General features: G+C 41.1%; 1 protein-coding gene across 6 annotated transcripts in view; it reads right to left on the bottom strand.

The window, feature by feature from the left end:
• The window catches only part of sash1a (SAM and SH3 domain containing 1a), a 130,240-nt gene that overhangs the window by 76,548 nt on the left and 26,939 nt on the right, over positions 1 to 26,753 (bottom strand). For 2 of the 6 annotated variants that reach the window (XM_043696469.2, XM_087991573.1), the window contains exon 1: positions 821 to 1,022. The exons of the other annotated variants lie outside the window; for them this stretch is intronic. In XM_043696469.2, coding sequence (XP_043552404.2) covers positions 821 to 823 — 3 coding nt within the window. In that variant the 5' untranslated portion in view covers positions 824 to 1,022. Of the gene's footprint in view, positions 1 to 820; positions 1,023 to 26,753 lie in introns of those variants that run through there. 6 annotated transcript variants of the gene reach the window in all.

Here is a 26,753-nt window from a genome sequence, read left to right as displayed (position 1 = left end):
AAAATCACACAACACCAGGTTATAGTCAAACAGGTGGAATACAGAAGCAGAGAAGCTCGATCGGGGATAATAAAGATTCTGCCTAAAGATTTGCAAACTGAAACTTGAGATTCAGAAAATATCCTTCATTTTGGACTTTGGATATTTGTGAAACAATTGAAACAATTACACTGTTGTTTTGACTGAACATTAATGTATTAAACTATTAGTAAATTAATTATATTGCAATATATTCAGTGTAAAAATGTAAAACTGTAGTCAAGTCTTTTTGTACTGTGACTGAATTTAAAGGACCAAATATCAAACATCAGTCAGGAATTGGCATATTTCTATAATATGAAATAACAATGTAATTTTTTTGTTTTTTAAAATATATTTGAAGTATCAAAAACCAATCTTTGAAAAATATCCACCCACAGAATGGCATACCTGGCTATGTATCAAACCTCAGCCTCATTGTTTCAATCTCCACCTGAATAAACAGGCAGAACCACTTAATTTCTGAACTGCCAGTTTTGGTCATCTGACCTAACATCTCTTTATGTGGCTCAGTATCACATTTTATATTGTGATATTCCTGTGAAGTGTCCTGGAATATATTATCACACTGAAGGCCACAATTTGAATATAAATTGTTGTAATTGCTGAAAATACACCTGAAATTAGTAACTCATTAAAAACTGTAAATCAGGTTGTTAAACATAATATATGGCCAAAACATGAACAATATAAAAAGTATACCCCTGGGGTTTTAGATCCTAAGTAGTGGGAGAAATGCAGTCAGTCACATTTGTTGGCTTATCACTTGGATTAAACTCACCATGTGATATCAAGAATGTCAGAACTCCGGCTCTTATAGAGTTACTCTTCCTCGATTGTCAGCATGTAGTCTGTGCACCTGCAGTCCCTCAAGCCTTAGTTAGAAATCCATCCCATTGAAACAATACTTAGTATTGAAGAGCTTTTAATTCCCAACAGTTGAAACAAGTCCAGGTGATTAACAATTCAGGATAATAGCAGCTCTCCTCATTTTCTCAATCTGCAGTCTTTCCTACCGGAAACTAGTGCCTCTCTCTGCACACGTTTGGATAGCTTGCCCTTCCCTTTCCAGAACACCCTTCCTTTCCTGGCGACGATGTCATTTCCACCCTAGCTCCTCTCTCCACCAGAATTAGCTGTTGCCATCAGCAACTTATGGTTGAAAATTGGCACCCTGACAACAACAAGCTCACCTCCCAACCCTGAGGCGTGGTAAGACTCCACACCTACTGCACAATAAACATTCTGTGCAAACAGGTACAAAGCTGCAAATCCAGCAAGCACTCACTCTGAACAATTAAAGTTAGGGAGTTGTAACAATTGCACAACTTGACTTTAAAGGTGCAAGACAACAGAATAATGCTAAATACAACTAAGGTGTCATACAGTCTTCATTCCAAAACTGTTCTTATGGTTCTCTGTCTCTCCTTTATACACTTACATAGAATTTACAGCAAAGAAATAGGGCATTCAGTCCAAGTGATCTTCCTCCCACCAACAATAATAACCAGCTACATTCAAATAGTGTCATCCCAAGTTGCTTCAAATGATCAGATAAAATTGGATTCTGCACCACATAAGGTGATAGTGGGAAGCTAATTAGAAACCTTGGTCAATACTGTGTTTTCAGAAGATTCTTACAGGAGGAAAGTGAGATAGAGAGAAGGGAAATAATTCCAGAGACTAGGGACTTGGAAGCTAAAGGCATAACTGCGATTAAGGTGATTAAAATTGAGGATGCTGCAGAGACCCAAATTAATAGCCCTTCCTTCTATTCTTTCCTCCTTTGTCCTTGTGTTCCCCTGAATTACAAAGGGCCTTAATCATTCCTTGTGGTAGCTAGATCCATATTCTAAGTAGTCTGTGAAGAAGCTTTTCTTGTAAGAAATATCTACTACTAAAATGTTATTTTTTGAAGTATCGTACGAAAATGTTGGTGCACCCAATCTGTCTGCTACACTTTGCTGTCTGTGTAACACAGATCAACAACATTAATACTTAGGTTTTCGGATAATGGGACACAAGAAATCACAACAGCAAAATAGAGGATTAAAAAAATCAGTTCTCAACCTTCCACCTAGGCCCAATGCTCCTTCAAAATATTTTGTGTATTCAGTGTGTTCTATAATTTCACCAGCTGCTGTAAATCAATTAAGCTGTTATTCACTGATGACACTCCTATCTCTTAGTCAGAAAGTTGTTCAAGTAATGCACCAAAAGACTTGACTGCATTGGATGGAATTTTCCAATTTTCAGTTAAAATATTTTGCCAAGTGAAATTCACAATACCTAGACTGCATGGCTTGGAGTGACCTTTCTCACGCAATCTTCCATTCTTTACCTTGTTAATTCTGTTGCCAAGCTCTAGGGCATCTTTCTCAGGGAACCACCTGGTCAGAGAAATGGAGGTACTCACCAGTGCCGGGACCTGTGGTATTCGGGCCACTGGGTGTCACATTTAAAGCTAAGCCGCACACCACTTCAGGTGCTGCAAGCCAGTAACAGGCCATTGCACTCTGCAGCTGGACAGCTCTTCACTGCTTCATGAGACAGGTGTTTTGATGAACAGGGTGGAGAAGTGGAGGGCAGTCCTTTTTCCACTAGACTGCCTCAGGAGGCCAATCTGAACCCAAAATGTGGGCCTGGTTGTTGCTGCATCCCAGATGAAGAGGGATAACAAACAGTGCAGGAAGGTCAATGATCTTTTGTGCTCTAAAAGGGTCTTCGCTCTGCTTCTTCACACTCACTTACCTCAGTCACTGTAGCCCTGTCACTGCACATGCCCCTTACTAAGGTTCATGGAATACCACTCTCATTATTGCTTTCAGTATGGTGTGTCAATGGTTCTCACATAGTTCATCCTCTCAAACATGCTTCCCACTCACTTACTGGGCCACCTCACTGCTTCTCCTGTTTGTGCATCACCACTAACTGCCCTTGCATCCACATCCATCATGCTCAATCCCTCCTTTTGTCTCACTGGATGAAAAACTGACCCACAATCCCCAGACTGATGTTTTCACTGCATGTGACCACAGGACTGACCATCTGGGATGCAGGACTGACCATCTGGGATGCAGCACCAACCTGGCCCACAATTTGGATCCAGATTGGCTTCCTGTGGCAATGGAAAAAGAACTGCCCTCCACTTCTCCACCCTGTCCACCAAAACCCCTGTCTCATGAAGCATTGAGAGAGCTGTCCAGCTCCAGAGTGCAATGACCTGTTCCAATTGCAGACTGCAGGGACACCGATCCCTGAACTCTGAAAGGACCAAGCACCTTACAGATGGTGGCCAATCCTCAGGACGGAATTGGATGAGCCCCTTGACTATATATGACGACGCTTCCTGATTGACCAAAACAAGGTGGGTGGTGGGATGCTGGTTCCAGCTGACAGTTATTTGCTCTGAGGAAATTCTAACTTCCCAGCAATTCCCAGGGAGTCAGTTGCATGAGATTTCTGCATGCTTGTGATGCACAACTCCAATCTGTGCTGTTGCAATGACCACCTCTACCTTGAAGTTTTGGTCTCTGATTGATGGTCCACAAAGGTGAACTGGAATTCTGAAAACCTTCAAGAGGTGTTGTCAACGAGGGTATCTGAAACAAGTATTCCTTTAGGAACCAAAATCCACCACCATAAAGATTTTAATATTGAGGAAGTAGTTGGTTCAGCTGATAGTTACAACTTAACCTAGAACATTCAAGTGGTAGTGAACCATTGCTCACAAATCCACAAAGGCGCCACAGAGACAAGTGAAATGATAACAAATAATTTACTATAGAGGCAGGATAATAGAAATGAAAAAAAAACAACTGATGCTCCTCCAGCTAGTAGAGAACATAGGAATGATTTGAAGAAGTCGAGTTGTTTTATTACCATAAAGCAGGACACGTAATAGCAGAATGCTGGCTGCAAGTTAAAACCAGAGACAGAGGTAAGTGTAAGCTTTAGTAAGTGTGTTTAGTGTTTTTCCAGGAATTACTGTACCAGTAGGCGAAATGGGTGACAAACCTACACCGTGTAATGGATTTTCAATTGGTGCAAATCAGAGTGTAAAACATTATGAGGGTTTTATCTTTGAGGGTGAAGTAACTCCATTTGTTTGATAAAGGACTGTAAAAGATGACCTGTTTTAGGGAGATAGGTTGGGTTTGATGTTTGATGTCAGCAAAAAACATTCACTTCTCTCCAGAGAATTTGATAAATAAAATACCATTGATGCAGGGAACTGATAAGGATTGTTTAGCTGTTCCAATGGGTAGAGCAAACTTAAGCTGTGCTTCTTGAGTCAATGGATATGTTCTTAGAGGAATAGTGTTGGCACAATCAATTAACAATGTTGATTTCCTATGAGGAAGTGACCTCATGGGGAATAGGCGGTTGCTATCTTCTGAGATAGGGGCAAATCTACTGGAATAGATGATGTACTCAAAGAAACAGGAACCAAATATAATCCTGTTGTAGGAAGATTTATTTTCTTAACAAAAGATGTGTCCAGAGAGTCAAAGGTCCAAAATTTTAACATGAAAGATGCAGTAATATTCTAGAGAGACGGAATCAGATTGATGTCAAATGCAAACAAACCTACTGTCAGCTTTGAGTTTGCCTGCAGATTTTATGTCATGGGAGTAAGAATAGAATACAGCAGCAGAATTCCAGGCGAATGAACAAATAAAGGAAGGCAATGTAGTAAACCAAAATAATTTGGGTCTGGCAAATGCTGCTATTTTGGACCTGCAAGCATATATTAAAGTATTGGAAAGAAACAGAAACTTCAGAAAATGAAGATGTTGCTCTTGGAAAGGATCGTAAAGCTATAAATTGACTTGCTTAAAAAAGTGGCAATTTTTTTTGACTAACCATGTGAGGACTATACCTTTTATTTTTCTGTACTTTGACTGTGGACTGAAGTGGGGAAAAAGGCTGTTTTAAAAGTCAAGACTGTGGAAAGGATGCCTGTATTTGAAAAAAACAAGTTGCCAGAGATCCATTGTAAGTGCTGTTTAGACTGCTTTGTTCAGCCAGTGGGGCTGGTTGAGGTTGAGTGAACTGTCTAATTTATAGCCAAGCTGGAGCTAACAGGTCTGTGTACGAATAGAGGTTCAGCTAGCAACAAGAAGCTGATTGGTCTCTGAAGTGGTGACCGGCTGTAAATGATAAAGGACTTCTACTGGTCAACACCTATGTGATTGGTTCCCAGAAACTTAACAGCATGTAGAATCACAGAATACCTGCAGAAAGAGGCCATTTGGCCTGTTAAGTCCGTACAAATGCTTTGGAGAGCATCCCACCCACATTCAACCCCCTACCCTATCCCCGTAATTATCATGGCTAGCCCACCTAACTTGTAGATACCTGGACACTATGAGGCAATTTAGCATGGCTAATCCTCCCTAACCTGCACATTTCTGGACTGTATAAAGAAACCAAAGCACCAGGCAAAAATCCATGAAGATACAGGGAGAAAGTGTAAACTCCAAACAGTCACTCAAGGCTGGGATTGATGTGAGCTAGCAGTGGCAACCAGTGAGCCATCATGCTGCTCACATGGGTGTGAATGTTTGCTTAGAAGCCATTAGATCTCTGCAAGAGCAGGATCTGTCTCTTTTCTCTGCAGTAAAAAAAACACACTAAGCCTAGAGAAAGTCAGTTCATTTTTTCTCTCAGCAGTTGCTGGCTCTTAGACTGCAAGCCAAAGTCTTTACAAGTGTGAACCAGCCACCCTATACCTTCCACAAACAAGGAAAAAGATCTAGAGAAGGAGAATCAAGGAACAGGAGGTCCTGACAAGTCAAAAGGATCATCTCAGTGAGCCCTGTGGGCAGGAATCATTGAATTGCTTTCCCAGTCTTACCCTCCACCCATAATTGTATGTGCACGTAGGGGAAGCTGTTAAGGGAGTTCAAGTCTTAACTAGTAGAGTTGTATGATGATGGTTCACAAGTGTTTATCTGTACCTAGAATCTATTTTGATGCTTCCAGTCAACATGGGCATAAAAGACAGATAAATTGGAGAATTCTTGCATGTTTTTATAACATTTTTAATTTTTATGACAATTCTCTGAAAAATGGGATTTGATATCCAGCATCCTACCCCAGTGAGGTGCAACCAAGTTTGGGGGCTCTTCTAAGGTTGATTTTGTAACATAGCCAATGAGGATTTGTGTGTGGTATTAGTAAATGGCCTGGGTGAAGGAAAAAAGGGTTTTGTATTACATTTAAGACATGGCACTGGAAATGCAAATCATTTCCTGTAGGTGTTAAAGCTGTCCTTGACAAGTCTTAAATGAATGTTCAAAGACCAAGTTGATTGACCTGTCGGGTAAACTGGAGGTAGCATTGCCTGACAGAATTATGAAGGCAGAGATAATTGAGGTACTAGCCCGGAACTTGGGTTTAAAGGAAGTTCAAGAGAGACCAGATATTCGGGTTGTGAAACATTAGAATCAGTAGATATTCAATGATAGTTAAAGCAGCTTGAACGTGAGAAGAAAAAGAAGGAACGAGAAATGGCAGATATAAAAAAAGGAAAAGGAAAAGGAAATGGAATTAAGAACATAAGAAATGGAAATGAAAAGTCAAAATATAAAAGAAAAAACTCAAATTAATATTACAAAAAAGAGAAAGCAACAGAACATGAACATAAGTTTAAAATTAAGTGGGTAATACAGGAGATATTTTAGGCCTTGATTGGGAGAATCTGAGTTGCAATTTGAAGTCCAGTATGCAAATGTTTAAGTTTGCACAAGCCTTACCAAAATTTGAGGAAAAGACTCTGGAGTTATTCTTCATGTCATTTGAGAAAATATTGAGAAAATATTGAGAAAAGTGAATTGGGCAAAAGAACATTGGACATTGCTTAAGTGCAGCAAGTTGATAGGTAAAGCACAGGAAATTTATACTTCACTGTCACAGGTGATCTTTTGGGATTATGTTACAAAAAAGGTACATTTGAGTTAGTGCCTGAGGCATACAGGTACAAGTTCCCAAATTTAAGTAAATAAATCAGAGCAAATCTATCCTGAATTTCATAGGGTTAAGCCAAGTAATTCTTACAAGTGGATATGAGCAGTAGAAGTATGAAGCTTTCTGAAAGATTATTTTCTTTGAAGAATATCTTCTGTAATAAGAAGCTATGCTGAAGACCAAAAATTGCAATAGCTAGACAAGCTGCAATAATGGCTGCTGATTATGAGCTAATACATAAAACAAAATATTTTTTTCATTCGCCTCATAGATTTGAAAGGGATGGAAAATTGGAGTGTGGAGGAAAGACGAGTAGCCAGAGTAAAGAGTGGAAAGCGGGAATGCCCCTAAGCCGCCGCCTCAGATCAGAAGGGAAAGCTCCAAGGGTGGAAATGTGAAACTATGGTTTTTACACTGCAACAAGATGGGATATGTTCATTTAGAATGCTAAAAATTATGAGGGAAACCTATGATACTTGTTGGAGCTTGTAAGAATGATTTCAAATAGGAAACTGAAAAGGAAAAGGCCATGGATCAGATTGTAGCTTCAAGTTCAACTAAGAGCAGATGTAAACAATGTTGTGAGGGCAAAAGTATGTAAGCTAGATGAGAGACATGAAGGTTTTTTTTGCCTAAAGGAAAGAAAACTCTGCTTTTTTCAAAGGACATAACAAAGTCCATAATTATAGTAGGGAACACAAACACTACTCAAAGTTTCTTGCTGGAGGAGGATTCCATTTTCTTTCCAGAGAGTTCAATGAAAGCCAAAGTAAATAAGATAGGTGAAGACTATATCCTGGTTCCATTGCACCAACTGAAATGTGATCTGTCGTCTGGACCAGTGGTGGTCAGAGCAGATAAGAAATTACCTGTAGACAGAGTTGATTTACTCTGGGAGAATGATTTAGCAGGAGTGAAAGTTGTATCTTCATCATTCATTGAGATCATGGCTGATCTGTGGCCTTACTCCATATATCTGCCTTTGTCCAATAACCTTTAATACTTTTGCTGAACAAAAATTTATCTACCTCAGATTTAAAATCATCAACTAATTCTGCATCTACTGCTGTTTGAGGAAGAGTGTTCCAAATGTCTCCCACCCTTTGTGTGCAGAAGCATTTCCTAACATCTCTCCTGAATGTCTGAGAATTAGGACCAGACCAATGCCCCTCTCGTTCTAGAGTCCCCACCAATGGAAATATTTATCTTTATCTTGCCTTTTTGTGATAATATCTTGAAGATCTATTCTATTAGATCAAGCCTTAGCCTTCTAAATGAGAGAGAAAAGAAGCTTAATTTGTAAAATCTCTCCTCATAGCTAAAGGCCAGGTTTCATTCTCATAAACCTACACTGTACTCCCTCCCAGGCCCTCCCTTCCTAAGGTGTGGAACCCAGATCTGCTCACAGTACTCCAAGTGGGGTCGAAACAGAGATTTCTTTTACTGCACCATAACATCTATATCCTTTACCTATAAAGGCCAGCATTCCATTAGTTTTCTTGATTATTTTCTGCACCTGTTAGTGGTATTTTAAAGATTATGCATCTGAACCCATTCCCAAAGTCTCTTTGGACATCCATTATATATACGTTCATACCATCTAAAAGGAACCTTGCTCTATCTTTTCTTGATACAAAATGGATAACCTCACACCGGTTTACATTGAGCTACACCTTCCACAGTTTTACCCATTTAATCCATTAATATTGTTTTGTAATTTTATGCTGTCATCTATACTGTCTACAATGACATTTAACTTTGTGTCATTAGCAAATTTGGATATTTGACTTTCTACACCATTACCCAAGTAATTAATAATGTAAATGATTGAGGCCCTAACAGAGATCTGGTTAAATCCTGCTAATCTGAGTACATACTTATGATCCCTACTTTATGTTGTCTGTTATTCAACCAACTTTCCAGCCATGTCAGTAATTTGCCCTCAGTTCCATGAGTTAACAGCCTCTTATGTGGAACTTTTATCAAATGCCTTCTGGAAGTCCACATAAACATCATCAGAGACATTTCTCCACCACTACCTTAGTCACCTTTTTATGAAATTCAGACAGGCTCGTCAGGCATGACCTATCTGTCATGAATCCATGTTGACTCTTTTTGATTAACTGAAAACTTTTATCCTTGATCGGTCCTTTATCATAAATTTCAACAACTTCCCCATTACCAATGTGAGGAAAACTAGTCTGTCATTTCCTGGATTTATTCTTTTGCCTTTCTTTAAAAAGTGGAGTGAATTGTGAATTTTTCCAATCCAGAGGGACAACTCATATCTAGAGAACTCACGATAGTTGGAACTTCCTTTAACATCCTCAGATAGAAACTATCAGGCTCCAGGGATTTGTCATTCTTTAATTCCATCAATTTCTTGATTTCTAATGTTTTATTTCCATTAAGTTTATTCAGTCCCTGTTCCCAGTCCACTATTAATTTCCTTGGGACTTACAGCAAGTTATGCTCCTTTTCTACTGTAAATACTGAGGCAAATTAACTATTCAACACATCTGCCATTTCCCCATAGTCATTGACAACATCCCCACTTTCAGTCCTTAGTGGGCCAACAGTGTTCCTGACCACCTGCTTTCCCTTTACACCACTACAAAATTTCTTCTCATTGATTTTAATGTCCCTGGAAGGTTTCCTTTCAAAATCCTCATCTCACCAGCTCTTACAAACTGCTTTGAGGCCCTTTGTTGGTCTTTGTGTCTCTTCCATTCAGCAAGATTAGTGCTGTTTTTGCATTTTTGTAATCCCTTTCTTTAGTTTTTTAGTCTCTTATCTGTTTGGTTGTCTTTCTCTGGAGGTATCCACTAGTTAATAAGAGACACACAAGATGGCAAGCTCACTCTTAGAAATTCTCTGACACAGCAGTTAAAAAGTCACAGCTTGCAACAACTATTGCAGGTAGGATAAACTAGTTTTCTTCAGGTTAACAGTGAGTTTTGACTGCGGAGAACAGGAGCTTGCTCACAAGCTAAGGAAGAACTGTATTTTCAGTCTCTCTGAAACCTGTACTCAGGTTAAACTGAGAACTAATCACGTTGTTGACAGGCAAAAACTGGTGAACTGGTCCAAAGACAAATTAATTTCTTGCTGCCAACCAACTGTACATCCCCTCAGCTTCAAATTTCAGTCAAAACTTCAATTACTGCATGTTAAAACAGTTGTTTAAATAATTCTTGTAACAAATGTCACTGTATGCCTTTAAGACATATAGCCACCCTTTCAAACACTCAAAAACAGCTCTTTTTCATTTCAATCCACTCTATCTTTTAAAAAAAGTCACAACACAAAAACACAAGATCTTTACAACTCACAAGACTGGGACAAAAATTAGATTCCTTAACATTTTCTAGTACAGATTCCTAAATAAATGTACCGTGTTGAAGTTGAATTGGTTTATGGTCATGAGATTAGAGGTCTATTAAAATTGATTAAAGATGTCACTGAACCAAAAAGATGAATCCTCAATGATGATGATGTGTTGATGTTGTTAGAAAGACTCAGAAGCGAGTAAGGGAGCACAACAGCATTTGACTGTTTCACAAGTGAAAAAGATAGAATGGGCAAATAAACATTTAGCAATTAGTATGTTTCAAGTGGGAGATGAAGTTTTAGTCTTGTTACCTTTGCAAGGCAATTCTCTGAAAGCAAAATTCAGTGGTTCATAGCAAGTAATTAAGTGGATTTGTAAAGTGACTTACCTGACAAATACCTCTGTTCACAGGAAGAAGAATAGGTTATGTCACATAAACATTGTGAAAAGCTATTGGGTAGGGAAGTAGATAAGGAGGAACTAAGTGTACTGGAGATGACAGAGACAATAACAGTGAAGTAGACAGTTCTCAAAATGAACCTCCTACAGTTTGACTAGCTAACACAAATATTAGGACAATTAGACACTGTGTTCTCATACTTGGAGAAAGGACAACAAGAGAGGATCTTATAAGATGACTGAGAAAGTATATGGTAATCTCTGAATATAAACCCGGATAAAGCACATTAGCTGCAATGATATGGTTGTAGAAGAGTCAAGACCACATCCAGTTCAGTCTTTAGAGGGATCATGACAAAACACTTAGTTGTTTCAAAAGTGTATTTTAAATATCATAAACCATTATGAATAAGGAGCTAGCTTTGAGTTTGATGGCATCTCATTTGCCAAAGTGCCAATTGGCTGCTATCCTATCTCAACACTATCTGCTGATTACTGTCAAGCTGGAGAAGTGGGTGTGGTAGTGACATGCCAATCTGATGATCTGCAGGATGATGCATTCACCTTTTTGGAAGGATCATATTACTGAGCCAGATTCTGGTGTTGACTTGTTTCATTCCTAGTTCAACAATCAATCTCATTGTAAGGTCAAAACTTCAAAGGTTCTCAGGAAATTATATACCATTTCCAAAATATCTAAAAATATTTCTGGAATTGCTATTGTGCGTAAAGAGGCCACTTGGCCTGTTGAGTCACTGACCATCTAAAGAGCAACCCACCCAGACACAGCCCCCGACACTATGCCCATAATCCCGCAGTTACCATGGCTAACCCACCTACCCTGCACATCCCTGGACACTACAGGGCAATTTAGCATGGCCAATTCACCTAAACCACACAGCTTGGGATTGTGCAAGGAAACTTGAGCACCTGGTGGAAATCCACACAGACATGGGAAGAATGTGTAAACTCCATACAATCACCCAAGGTTTGAATCGAAACCAGCTTCCTGGTGCCGTGAGGCAGCAGTGTTAACCACTAAGCCACCGTGCCACCCGGAATATAACCTATAAGTTTTCTTTACATCCCAGGAAATAGTTCAATATTTCTAGATTATCTATCATCCAAGAGATACTGTAGCATGTTCATTCAGAACATGGCTTTCAAAAGCAACATTGAGTGGAGATTTCTCTTCATAAAGTGCAGTATCAATATTGTTTAGATACTGTCAGAACCCCAAAATATATGGATGGCTTTTTAGCCCTTAATTCCAAATTGGGTTTTTTTTTGTAAAAGAGGACTGATACAGAGACAAAATGACTGCAGACATAAATTCAGTGGTTGACCGGCAAAAATTCTACGTGGGACCAATAAATACCACACCCACGGATGTGAAGAGAACATCAAACAACAAGAGTAGTGGGAGGTATACAAGTCAAAACAGACTGGACTTTGATCTTATGATTACAACGATAATGAGAGACTGATGAACTCCTGCTCAATAGCAAGTTGCCCATATCGCCGAAGTCCCAAACTGCAAGCATATTTTTTGTTCTTCCCTTTGAAGAATACACAAGAACAGGAGTTAAAAAGCCTGCTTCAACTCAACTGGAGAATGCCAGTCAGAGTGCAAACCTTTATGTACCAGTCCAGGTTTGAACATTAGTCGAGCGTGTGTTACTGAGAGAGTACAGCAGGTCAGGCAGCATCTGAGGAGCAGGAGAATCGACATTTTGGGCACAGGGAGGTTCTGTCCTTGTAGCTTTGGGAGGGGTGGGATTCAGGTCAGTGTTGTATGAAGTGGAGGAGATACGCTGGAGGACATCGTCAGCCACACAGGAGGGAAGAAGGTCTCCAAGCCCTCCATTTCTTCCTCTCACACCGTCCTAACCAGTACTCTTCACCGACACCCTCATCCGCCTGGCTGAACCGGTCCTCACCCTCAACAACTTCTCCTTCCAATCCTCCCACTTCCTCCAAACCAAAGGGGTAGTCGTGGGCACCCGCATGGGACCCAGCTATGTCAGTCAAGGACACGCAGGTTCTGGGACTCCTCTACTGCCAAACCGTTACACCCGACGCTGGAGGAAGAACGCCTCATACTCTGCCTCGGGACCTTGCAGCCACTTGGGATAAATATGGATTTCAACAGCTTCCTCATTTCCCCTCCCCCCATATTATCCCAGTCCCAAATCTCCAAATTGGCACCGCCCTCCTGACCTGTCCATCACTCCCCTCTCTGACCTATCACCTTCTTTGTTGGGTACATGGAGCAGTCCATCTTCTGCAGTTACACCGGCACCATTCCCACCTGTTCCTCCACTACATCGATGACTGAGTCGACACCACTCATATTCCCACAAGGAGGCTGAATAGTTCATCAACTTCACCAATACCTTCCATCCCGACCTCAAATTCACCTGGACCATCTCAGATAGCTCCCTCTCCTTCCTGGACCTCTCCATCACCGTCTCTGGTGACCGACTAACAACAGACATCTACTACAAGCCCACCGACTCCCACAGCGACCTAGACTACACTTCCTCCCACCCTATCTCCTGTAAAAATGTCATCCCTTATTCCCAATTCCTCTGCCTCCACTGCATCTTTTCCCAAGATGACCAATTCCACCTCAAAGTCCCTTTGATGGCCTCCTCCTTCTAAGATCGCCCCTTCCCATGTCGTTGATGATGCCCTCCAGCGTATCTGCTCCACTTCACGCACCACTACCCTTGAATCCCAGCCCTCCCAATGCAAAACGGACAGAACTTCCCCGGTCCTCACCCTCTACCCACCAACATCTGCCACCTTCAAAAGGACACCACCACCCTCCCCACCCCTATCAGCGTTCCAGAGAGACCATTCCCTCTGTGACTTCGACAGGTCCACGCCCCCTACCAGCCCACACCCAACTCCTTGCACCTTTCCCAGCCACCGCAGGAATTGCAAAACCTGTACCCCACAGCACTCCCCTCACTTCCTTCCAAGGCCCCAAGGGTCCTTCCACATCCATCAGAAACTTACCTGTACCTCTACCAATGTCATCTACCTCATCCATTGCACCCAACGTGGTCTCCTCTATATCATGGAGGCAGGGTGCCTTCTTGTGAATCATTTCAGAGAACATCTCTGGGACACTCGCACCCACCAACCCCACCGCTGTGGCTGAACACTTCAACTCCCCGTCCCACTCCGTTGAGAACATGCAGGTTCTGGGCCTCCTCCACTGCCAAAACGTTACCACACGACGCCTGGAGGAAGAATGCCTCATATTCCACCTTGGGACCCTGCAACCACATGAGATAAATGTAGATTTCAACAGCTTCCTAATTTCCCCTTCCCCCCACATTATCCCATTATCAAGCCTCCAACTCAGCACCGCCCTCCTGACCTGTCCATCACTTCCCCCCAGGACGTATCACTTACTCCCACACCTTCATCCACCTATCGCGTTCTCAGCTACCTTTCCCCCAACCCTATCCCTCTCCCCTTTATCCCTCAGCCCCCAGCCCATAAGCTTCATTCCTGATGAAGAGCTTACGCCCGAAATGTCGATTCCCCTGCTCCTCGGAAGCTGCCTGACCTGCTGTGCTTTCCCAGCACCACACTCTCGACTCTGATCTCCAGTATCTGCAGTCCCAACTTTCTCCCAGGTTGGAACATTAGTGTGCTGTGAAGGTTGCAATGAAGAATTATCTTGCAATCACCGTTGTGTTGCCTCAGTGTTAACATTTGAATCAAGAGGTACAGAAACTCAGTGAGGCATCAAGAAATTTAAAACTATTGTTTTACTCACAATTGCACATATTGAGGGATGAAGCTTGCCTACAATTATCCACCTTAAAACGGAAAATGGCAGAGACCAGAACCACAAAGAAACTGTAGATCTCCAGCAACCTTTAAGCAAAAAACAGAGAAACCAACATGCACTCACGACAGCAAGGAGAGAGGAAGTTATTTTCTCTCTCAATTTCCCCAAAATACAGAAACTAGCTGATGAGAGGCATCTTGGAATAACGATTTACTGAAAACTATGAATACACTGAAGTTTCGCTACTTTGGAGGAAACAAAACAACAACCAAATATCTGGTCTCAGGTCTATTTATTTTCGCAACTCAAAGACTCCTTTTAAAAAAAAAGATTGTGAACAATTATGCCTGTAACAGAGACCCTCCTTTCACTTTCTTTGTAAACACATTAAGTAAATGTGTGTATATTATGTTCCTCTTTCATTGAAGGAAACTTAGGATTGGTGTAATGAAAGATGCATAATGTATGTAATCATTTTCAGTGTGGTTTTATGACAGGGAAAGGCTGAACAGGCTGGGGCTGTTTTGCCTGGAGTGTCGGGGGCTGAGGGGTGACCTTATAGATGTTTATAAAATCATGAGGGGCATGGATAGGGTAAATAGCCGAAGTCTTTTCCCTAGGATGGGGGAGTCCAGAGCACAGGTTTAGGGTGAGAGGAGAAAGATTCAAAAGGGACCTAAGGGGCAACCTTTTCACACAGAGGGTGGTACACATATGGATTGAGCTGCCAGAGGAAGTGGTGGAGGCTGGTACTATTACAACAACTAAAAGGCAACTGGATGGGTTTATGAATAAGAAGGGTTTAGAAGGATCTGGGCCAAGTGCTGACAAATGGGACTAGGTTAGGTTAGGATATCTGGTCAGCATGGAGGAGTTGGACTGAAGGTTTGTTTCCGTGCTATACATTTCTATGACTGTATGTAAAGGTTTGTTTTGTAGTTCAGAAGAATTAAGCAAATTTTTGTTTTAAAATAACTCAGAAGAAACCAGAGCTGAATTAAGAAGGAAGTTTAGTTTCTCTCCTTGAAGGAGGCAAAAATGCACTTCAGCAAAAAGGTTTAGCTTGTAAAGTCTTCAAACCAGAAATAGTTTGAACATAGAACATTACAGCGCAGTACAGGCCCTTTGGTCCTCGATGTTGCACCGACCTGTGAAATCGATCTGAAGCCCATCTAACCTACACTATTCCATTTTCATCCATATGTCTATCCAATGACCATGTAAATATCCTTAAAGTTGGCGAGCCTACTACTGTAGCAGGCAGGCCATTCCATGCCTCTACTACTGAGTAAAGAAACTACCTCTGACATCTCTCCTATATTTATCACCCCTCAATTTAAAGCTATGTCCCCTCATGCTAGTCATCACCATCTGAGGAAATCTGGTTCGAAATTTGCAGGTTATTAGAAGTATAAAAGGTTAGCTAGCTATCTACCACAATTACTCCAACTTTATCTTTCGTTAAAAGTTTACATGGTTTTAACTTTCATTTTTAACTTTATTTTTTAAATGTTTATGAATTTTTCTCCCACCACCATTTTCTTACCTCGTGAAGCGTGCTGACACCAAACGTCCTCAGACTGAACACAATACTTTGTATCATAGGGTCAGTGTTGTTCATCTCCAGGCTTCAGCTGGGCAGGTTCTTCAGTCTTCTCACTTGATGCTGACTATTTGTAGAAGTTCAAGCATCAGGAGAATCTTGATATTTGTTGGGCAAAGGATTTATAGCATTGAATACCCAGGAATTTCATGAGGCTGTTGATCTTCTCAAGCCATTTTCCTTCAGAACCTGTCATGAATCAGAAATGTTCTGGCACTGAGGGTCCCTTGTCAATTCCTTTATTTCCAGACCCAAGTGTTGATACCTCCATCTTTTTTCTTCTCAAGCTTTCTCACACCCTGTGTCATTGTCCTCATACTGCACTGTTACATCAACCACTGTGACTGATTGATCTTTCTTGAACGTAACATTGAGTTTCCAAAGTTCCTTTATCCTTTGGTCTGGGTTCTAGATATGACATCTACCTCTATTTAGACACACAATTTTGCAGTTGTGCCAGGATCTTGTTGTGGCACTTTATTCGGGCATTTTGGAGAATGGACACCATTGGGTGCAAGGATTTCTTTTGAAGCCTTGCATCTGCGACAAGTTTTGATCATTTTTGGTCAACCTTGAGTAAAGATTGCGTAAAGGTCACAGCATTGGAGTAGGGTGTTGGTTAAGTCATGATGATTGAATATTGAAGGCGGGTTGATCCATGAATTTGATACTTTATCACTTTGGTAGTACTTGATACCCAGTCTGATTTTTGAGGTTGAGCTACTTGGAAGAGTTCTGATTTCCTCCATGAGTCACAACCTGGTATTTTGCTGATTGGTGCCTGGTCAGGGTTAGTCAATTGTGTAGATTCTTCCATCTCTGAGGTATTACACTTCTTGTCCTGTAGGAAGATTGTAATCTCCTCCAGAGTCTTGAGTTTCCAGAGTGCTATTCTGGTGTCAATGTTCCTTCTGCAGAAATCGAATGAAACTGGATCATGATGTCCCTCGATGTCTCAAATACCTGCTGCTTCCAAATTATCACAAATGGAATCTGCACTTGAAGTTTTAACACACTGAGCCAACCATCTCTGTTTTTAGACTAAAGGAGGCTGTCTGTTTTGTGTGGTGGAACATGTAGAATCTGTTTTGTGGCACCGCACATGGTCCAATTTGATACGAATGTTCTGTGAAGCCTCATTAAGACAGAGTGGTTGTACAGTGTGGGAATGACATGTCTTTAAGTTTTCCAACTTCTGCATTGGTTGAAGAGCTGTTGTTTTCAGGTTGGAAACTCATGCTTTAAACTGCTCCTCCTGAGCACCCTCAGACACGCCGGGCCATGGGTTGTGGACCCCCGGGCATTGTTCTGTCTTGCCCAGGAGAATGTTGGAGACATGGTCACCTTTCATTGTCCAGTTCTCTTCATGATTGTACATCAAGGTCTTTCCTTTGTAAGCAAAGTGTCCTTGTGATGCTAATACGCAGGTCTGGATGTTTACAAAAACGTTGGACTATTTTCAGGTTTCATCCCAAATGTGAGATGCTTAACAGAGCAATGTCATCTGCAAAGGCCAAAGCAGAACAGTTAACTCTTTGATCTTCTAACAGCATGAAACTTGTGATTTGGCCTGTTCCAAGGAGAACACCAGCTGATCTAGTTCAATATTGAATGGATGGGTGAGAGAGTATCACCCTGTGTGATTCGCCTCTCTACGTTGATAGGTTAGGTTTTAGTCTGAATACCTTCGATAACTAAAACAAAGAACTGCGGATGCTGGAGACCCGAAACAAAAAACAGAAATTGCTGGCAAAATTCAGCAGGTCTGGCAGCATCTGCAAGAAGAAAGCAGAGTTAATGTTTCTCGTCTGGTGACCACTCTGAAAGCAGTGTTAACAATTTGGTCACTGGACTCAAAACATTAACTCTGTTTTCTGCACAGACCTGCTGAGTTTCACCAGCAATTTCTGTTTTTGCCTCAATGACTGTTGTGTTGTTTGAATACAGGTCTTCTATTAGTTTAATGAAGTCACCAGGGGAAGTTTACTTAGTGCAAAGCTTTGATGAGAAGTTTAAGTTCAACTGAATCGAACATCCTTGCAAGTTGGCAAGAACAATTGCTAGGTCATTGGTAGGTTGTGATTGGTTCCTGATATGATGTTTTCAAACACTTTAATGTTCTCATTGCAGCTGAGAGTTGCTGCCAGAAAACCCTTCTCTCTTGGGTTTATCTCATCTTCAGTACATGTTCTTAGGAAAGAAATAAAAAGTCCAACATTGCAGATCTTAGGAATAAATAGGAAAAATAAAGAAATAAAACGTTCAGAACAACAGTCCTTCCAACTCAGTCCACCCTGGCACCTGGCCTCCAGTCAGCACTGCTCTTCACCGAGGCCGGGAGGCCACTCTGGATTCACCTCAAGACTGGAGGTGCATGCTGAGACTATACCAGGCTGAAAGACCACCACGCTGGGCTGAGAGGACGTCACACCAGGCCGCTGAGAGACCTCCATGCTGTATCAGGAAACCATGGCACCAAGCCAAGAGGATGCCTCACGCAGTCCGTGCTGAGGCTGAGAGTCTGAGGCAGAGAAGAAGAGAATACTAGAGAAAAAGAAATGGATGGAGCGGATGAGCTCTAGTATAAAGCCATAGCAACATGGGACCTATCATGATGGGCCACCAGTTGCCTGTGTTTTTAAGGTGTTCTGGATCTTCTGTTTCCATTCTGAGAACTGTGTGGCTTTTCTTAAGTAATTCCGGAATAGTACTTTAACCAAAGCAAGACGTCACATAAGCTGTGTGTCATAGATGCCTTGGACGTCTTCCAGGCTCATCCCAACCAGGCCAAATTGTGCTTTTAGGGTCAATTCCTTTACCGGCTGTATTGAATTGCTCCTCCTCAATTGGTTTCATCAGTTGTCCATTGCCCAGAGGACCGGTTTATTTAGCAAATATATTGACATTTACTTTGCTGTTTGGAACTGATAATTTAGCCCACAAGTTCTGATAGTTTCTTTTTGGAGAGAGGACATGAGATGGTAGCTGGTGCTCCCATAAGTTGGCTAGCCAGTTAGTTTCTTTACAAACATGTCAGACAACATGTTGCTTAAAAGTGAGTTTTTTTGGTGGCCCATCTCTTTCTTGATCCTGTGTTCTTCCTGGTCTTGTTGTTCTTGGGTTTTCTTGACTTGATTTCATAAGGCCCTTTTGTTGGCTTTTCTGGGGGTTTATCCCTTGTTATGAGGACATCTGTGATACTCTCAATAATCTCAAACCCATGCACCAGACCTCCACGTCACCACACATCGACTAAGCTGGACTCTATGGCCATGCTACATTACCCCAATCTATCTAACCTGCGCATTTTTGGATTGTATGAGGAAACTGGAGCACCCAGTGGAAATCCATGCAGACACTGGGTGAACATGCAAACTCCACACACACACACACACACAGTCACCCGATGCTGGAATTGAACCAGGATCCTGGTGCTGTGAGGCAGCAGTGTTAACCACTGAGCCAGTGTCACCCTCTTGATTAGGCCAAGTCCCTACTTCAGAGAGGCAGTGCAGACTTGAAGGTCCAAATGGCCTCTTTCTGCACTGGAGGTATACTTATGATTCTAAGTGACTGAAGCATCTGAAACTTTTCTCCAGAAAGAAACAAAAAATATCAAATGATCAAGGCTTTCAAAACTTTCTCCATCACAGAAGGGTCAGTAACCCCATTTAAGATCGATTTGAAGATGCCAGCGTTGGACTGGGGTGTACAAAGTTAAAAATCACACAACACCAGATGATAGCCCAACAGGTTTAATTGGAAGCACTAGCTTTCAGAATGTTGCTCCTTCATCAGGTCGTTGTGGAGTATAAGATCGTAAGACATAGAATTTATAGCAGAAGTTTAGTGTGAAGTAGCTGAAATTATATATTGAAAGTGACCTGGATTGTTTGTGAAGTCTCTCATCTTTTAGAATGAACATGTTGGTTTCAGTTCTTTCATATGTAAATCGCAGAACTTTTTTAAAGTTACATTCTCAAGTGAACTTTAACAATTAGTGTCATGTCAGCCCAGATAATTAGATTAGATTTTTTTTTAGATTACATTACAGTGTGGAAACAGGCCCTTCGGCCCAACAAGTCCACACCGACCCGCCAAAGCGCAACCCACCCATTCCCCTACATTTACCCCTTACCTAACACTACGGGCAATTTAGCATGGCCAATTCACCTGACCTGCACATCTTTGGACTGTGGGAGGAAACCGGAGCACCCGGAGGAAACCCACGCAGACACAGGGAGAACGTGCAAACTCCACACAGTCAGTCGCTTGAAGCGGGAATTGAACCCAGGTCTCCAGCGCTGTGAGGCAGCAGTGCTAACCACTGTGCCGCCCATAATGGGGGGGGGGTGTGGGGGCTGGCATGGTGGTTTTGAGTGTCTGTGAGTGTGTGTATTTGTGAGTGTGTGAATGTAGAGGTGTATAAGTCTGTGAGAGGGTGCGTGTGCGTGCGAGTGTGGGAGTGTATGTGTGAATTAAGATCATTGGCAAGAAAAACCATGTGGAGATATGGAATGTATTTTCATCAAACAAAATTATGATCTGGAAACCACTTTCTGAAAGTGGAGTTTGCAAGAGATTCAATAATAACTTTCTAAAGGAAATTAGATAATACTATAAAGGGGAAAAGGTGAAGGACTATTGGGAAGAGAAGAGATGTGACCTAAATAGTAGTTAGCTTTGACAGACTGTACATGAATGATGGACCAAATGTTATAATTCCCATAGAGACCAACAACTCTTCAAAAGGAAAGAAATCCAAGTCAAAATTAACAAACAGGATTTGAAATGTGCAAGTTGAGTGGAGAGAGAGACTGCATTCACTCAGCATCTTGCTTCTTCAGCATCTCATTTACTTATGATAGTCTGTGGAGAAAACAGGTGGTTAAACACACAAGTGGTAATTGGTTTGTAACATGACCTTCTTTCTCCAACTGCTAAGTGGTCCAAGTGTGGTTAGGGCTAGTGGATTCCTATTGCATGGCTTACGTGATTAGATTACATCTAAGCAATTTCCTTTCATAACCAGAGTCCCATTGAATACATCTAATGGTTTATCTCCCAGTTGAGTATCCAGGTGACTGTCTTGATGCTTGGAGATAGTCTCCATTTATACTCCAAGGCAATTATTTTTAATGAGGCTTTGCAGAAGGTCTTTTCCGTCACCCTTTTATTATCAGCATAGAGTACTACTGCTATTGTTTTGCTTCATCTTGCTTATGTCCAGCACTGATCTCTGTGATACACTCAACCAGAAAGTGACAGTCTTATGCCTACTCTACTTCCTGTTAACCAGCCACTCCATGCCAGTCTGCTACCTGCTACATCATGAGCATTTATTTTCCATAAAATCTTTTTATGTGACACCTAACTATAGTGCATCCAGTGATTCACCTTTATCAACAACATATACAATATTTTTAATTCAAGCAATTACGAAGATTTTCCAACTGCGTTAATGTTCCCTCTTTAGTCTGATGTTCCATTGTTTTTTTTAAACTAAGTTTCTCACTGTTTGGGCACATCTTTAGTCACAAAATTGATTTATGGAAAGCAATTAATTCTTTTAAGCCACTCATCTTTTGCATGAAACTTCAGTCTTAGCAGCCTCAGTGAGCTTTCTCAAGATGGCTATATCTTACTCTCAACCTTTAAGAAGCATGTTAGGATCGGCTACCGTGCTTGGATTTGAGGATCAAATTTGCTGATATTACCAAACTGGGTATGAATGTAACCTTTGAGCAATAGGCAAGGAGGCTTCAAGAGAACTTGGACAAGATCAGTGAGTGGACTAGAACATGGCAGATGTCATTTAATGTGAACTTGTTCCTGGGTAGAATAAACAGAAAGCATTTTTCTCATATAGAGTCATAGAGATGTACAGCACAGAAACAGACCCTTCGGTCCAACCCGTCCATGCCGACCAGATATCCCAACTCAATCTAGTCCCACCTGTCAGCACTGGACCATATCCCTCCAAACCCTTCCTTTTCATATAACCATCGAAATGTCTCTTAAATGTTGCAATTGTACCAGCCTCCATCACTTCCTCTGGCAGCTCATTCCATGCACACACCACCCTCTGCATGAAAAAGTTGCCACTTAGGTCTCTTTTATATCTTTCCCCTCTCACCCTAAACCTATGCCCTCGAGATCTGGACTCCCCCACCCCAGGGAAAAGGCATTGTCTATTTACTCTATCCATGCCCCTCATAATTTTATAAACCTCTATAAGGTCACCCCTCAGCCTCCGACATTCCAGGGAAAACAGCCCCAGCCTGCTCAGCCTCTCCCTATAGCTCAAATCCTCCAACCCTGGCAACATCCTTGTAAATCTTTTTGAACCCTTTCAAGTTTCACAACATCTTTCCAATAGGAAGGTGACCAGAATTGCACGCAATATTCCAACAGTGGTCTAACCAATGTCCTGTACAGCTGCAACATATGGAGTGTATTTGGGAAGTACAGATATCCAAAGGGACCTGGATGGTCTTTTTCAAGAGTCAATAAAAACATACAGATACAGAAAGTAATTAGGAAGAAAAATTCCAAATAGGTTGGCCTTCATTGCAAGGTGAATTATGAACAGTGATAAAGATATTGTGTTATGGCTGCATAGAGCTGTGGAATTTAGTAGAGAGTTTTGGTCACCTTATCTAAGGGGAGTTAATCTTGTCATTCAGGAAGTGCAAACGAGATTCAGCAGATTCATGAGGGGATATTGGTATGCATACCTTAGAGGTCTGAACAGTACGTGTGCCGGGGGAGTGGGGGGAAGAGGTGATCCCATTAAAACTTAAAGTTTTTACAGAACATGAAAGGGTGGATTTAGGTCAGATAATCAAATTAGCTGTTGAATTTCAACCCAGGGGACATACTCTCAAGATTAGAGTAGGCCATTAAAAACTGAAGTGAAAAGGAAGTTCATCATACACAGGGTAGAAAATATTTGGAATTCTCTATCCTAGAGGGCTATTGTGGCTCATTTCATAGTGTGTTTGAAATAGAAATCAATAGATTTCTGCAGACTAATGCATGAAGAAATAAGGAGATAATGTGAGAAGGGACATGGTATGGATGATCATCTGTGATATAATTGAGTGGCAGAGCAGACTTTGATGGACAAAATGGCATATTTCTGTTCTCATCTACAGGGCCAGTGATTAAGGGAATTTTAAATTGGGGTGGCATGGTGGCTCAGTGGTTAGCACTGCTGCCTCACAGCGCCAGGGGCCTGGGTTCGATTCCTGCCTCAGGTGACTGTCTGTGTAGAGTTTGCACATTCTCTCAGTGTCTGCGTGGGTTTGCTTCGGTTTCCTCCCACAATCAAAAGATGTGCAGGTTAGGTGAATTGGCCCTGCTAAATTGCCCATAGTCAGGGGTAAATATAGGGTAGGGGAATGGGTCTGGGTGGGTTACTCTTCGGAGGGTCGGTGTGGACTTGTTGGGCCAAAGGGCCTGTTTCCATACTGTGGGGAATCTAATCTAAATCAATTTTAGAAATGATTGAGCAATACACTGAAATCATTATCTTTTCACTTACATAACTTTCTGGAGAGAAATTCAGATTGCTTCCCGACATCAACGACTCTGCTGATCCCATATCTAACAAGAGTCTTGCCCATTTCATCAAACAAGAGAATGCTTTACCTTCATACAGAAAACTTCCAGAATTTCTTGCATCCTGGCCCCATCATAGACACAAGGGAACTTACCCACGTGTTCCACGTTTTATTCACTGGGACAATATTTTCTGGAAGAGTTTTCTGCACAGTTTTCCTTTCCAAATTCCAACATTCAGCCTTCACATGTCCTATTCAAAGGCAAAGTCATCAAGTCAGCCCCTTGAATCATGCCTACCTTCTGGACTTTCTCTCTTACTACTCCTAGGAGTCCCTGTTTCTTCACCCTGGCCATCCTCTTCACTGTGACCAGATTTTGTCTTACCATCCCTCTTATCTCTTCAGTTTTTCTGTGAGTTTTCAAACAAAGGCCTGTTACTAACATGCTTGGGAGATACTTCATAGACAACATATGAATTAAGAGCTGGCATCAGTTACCCGATTTTGCGACCCAGCTCCACTGTTTAATAAGATCATGGCTGATTGGACACTCCACAGTCCTGTCTATCATACTTTCAAGGATGTATCTATCTCTGGCTTAATAATATTCAGACTCTGTTTCTACTGCCTTTTGAAGAGTTTCAAAACTCATCACCATCCATGAGTTAAAAAAAAAACTTCTGTCTTAAATGGGTGCCATCTTATTTTAAAGTGACCTTCAGATCTTCCGTTTCAAATAAGTCACCTTTCAACCTTCCAAGTGCTGGCAACTACAAGCTGAGCCTGACCAATTTTTTCTTATAAGGTGACCTACCTTACCTGTTGGTCTAGTAAACATTCTCTGAATTGCTTCCAATGTATTTATATCCTTCATTAAATAAAGCCAATACTGTACCCAGTACTTTAGATATGGCCCCACCAATTTCCTGTATATTTTCTGCCAACTTTTCCTATCCTGAAATTCTACTATCAAGAAGTGCAAGCATTAAAGATCAAAATCACCTTCAGTGTGCCAGCTCTCAATCACTTAAGGAAGAGTGGTTGAAGACCAGGAATGTAAACACAGCACCAAGTCTACTATGCAGTAATGAAACACCCTTCCCCTCATAGATGGCTCAGAGATATAGATTGTGTACAGCAGGCACCTCAAAACCCTGGAGAGCAATTGCCTCTAAGATCCCTTAAATCCACAGCAGGACTGGCACATCAATGTTAATGTACTTGCTTAGACACATGCCCCAACATGAAACAGTGACTGGACTCAATCAGCTACATTGGTCAGTTGCATCATCCACATCTGACATGAGGGTCCTGAAGTAAGTGCTCTGTATGGAACTTTGACACGTCAAGCGAGCTTCTTTGAAAGGGTGCAACAGCCTGACTGACTTCACCTCTTCAAAATTCTTCAATTATGTCACCTTATCAAATGCCTTTGGAAATCCAGGTATGGTACATTCACTGGCTACACCTTCTTTGCTCCAAAGAACTCCAATAAATTGATTAACCATGATTTCTCTTTCAGATAACTATGTTGACTCTGGGCGATTACCTTGACATTTTCTAATTGCCCGACTATAATTTCTTTATAATAGCTTCTAACATCTTCCCTGTGACAGATTTTGAGCTGTAGTTTGCTGCTTTTCACCTTCTTCACTTTTTGAATAAAGGAGGTACATTTGCTTTTTCCCCCCAACATGATTGGAACTTCCCCAAATAGAGGGATCCTTGGAAAATTAAAACAATGCATCAGCTATTTCACTGGTCACCTCTTTTAAGACTCAAGGATGAAGTCAGTCAGGGACTGGGGATTTATCAGGCCACATTTCCAACAAGTTGGTCAGTACCACTTCTCTGGTGATCACAATTTTCTTGACTTACTCTGTTTCTTCAATTTCCTGATTTACATCTATTTTGGCAATGTTCCTTATGTTCTCTTCAATGAAGACCAATGCAAAATATCTGTTCAATTCATGTGCAATTTCCTTTTATCCACTTTTTACAGGACCAATATTCATGCGATTAACTCTTTTCCTTTGTAAATATCTATCGAAATGTTTGCTACTAATTCAATATCTTGAGCTTACTTTCTCTCATACTCTATTTTTCCTTCCTTATTAATCTTCTAATCAATTTTTGCTGTTATGTTTTGTCTACTCTTCTGACCTGCCAGTCATCATTGCACAATTATATGCTTTAAGTTTGATGCTATTGTTAACCTTTTTAACCCATAGATAGTGGGTCCAACACTTGAAACTTTTCTTTCTTAATTAATGTATCTATTCTGTGTTTTCTGAAAAATCCCCTTAAAATGTCTGCCACTGTATCTCTAATGACTTATTCCTTAAGCTTATTTTCAAGTTCAATTCAGTCAGCTTCACTTTCATGTTCTCATAATTAACCTTAATTCTCATAATTAAGTTTGAGTACTCGTCTTGGATCCAATTCTCTCTGCCTCAAACTAGATGTAAAGTTCAATCATATCTTGGTCACTGCAACCAAGGGACACCTTCACCGAGGTTACTAAGCAATCCTAACTCATTGCACAATACCAGGACTAGAATAGTCCACTCTCGAGTCAGTTGCTATTCTAAGAGATTATCCAAAAAAAATTCCATGAATTCCTCAGTGAAGATATCTTTACTGATTTGCTTTTACCAGCTCTTTGTATATTTAAATCTCCATGATTATTGCCATTCTTTTCTGAAAAGTTTCCAATTATTTGTTGTTTCATATTTCATCCAACTGTGTGGTTATTGTTAAGGGACCTGGAAACCACTCCAACAAAAATTTATGCCTTTATCATTTCTCATTTTCACCCTAGCTGCCCCTCCTAAACTTAGGTTAAGCCTCTCTATTGTACTTACACCATGATTAATTAAGAGAATCACCTCCAACTTTTTCTAGCTACCTGCCTTTTCAAGATGTTTTATATCCTTCAATATGCAGGTCCCATTGAACTTCGACCTGCAACAATGACTCTAATATCTATGGGGTTTGACTTATGTATTTCTATCTATGCTATCAGATTCTCTA

Source organism: Chiloscyllium plagiosum, unplaced genomic scaffold (genome assembly GCF_037043375.1).
Source record: "Chiloscyllium plagiosum isolate Xiang-an unplaced genomic scaffold, Cpla_swu_hap1 HiC_scaffold_10, whole genome shotgun sequence".
NCBI classification, from domain to species: domain Eukaryota; kingdom Metazoa; phylum Chordata; class Chondrichthyes; order Orectolobiformes; family Hemiscylliidae; genus Chiloscyllium; species Chiloscyllium plagiosum.
The sequence above is the reverse complement of the archived record's forward strand: the minus strand, read 5'-3'. Positions and strand labels throughout refer to the sequence as shown.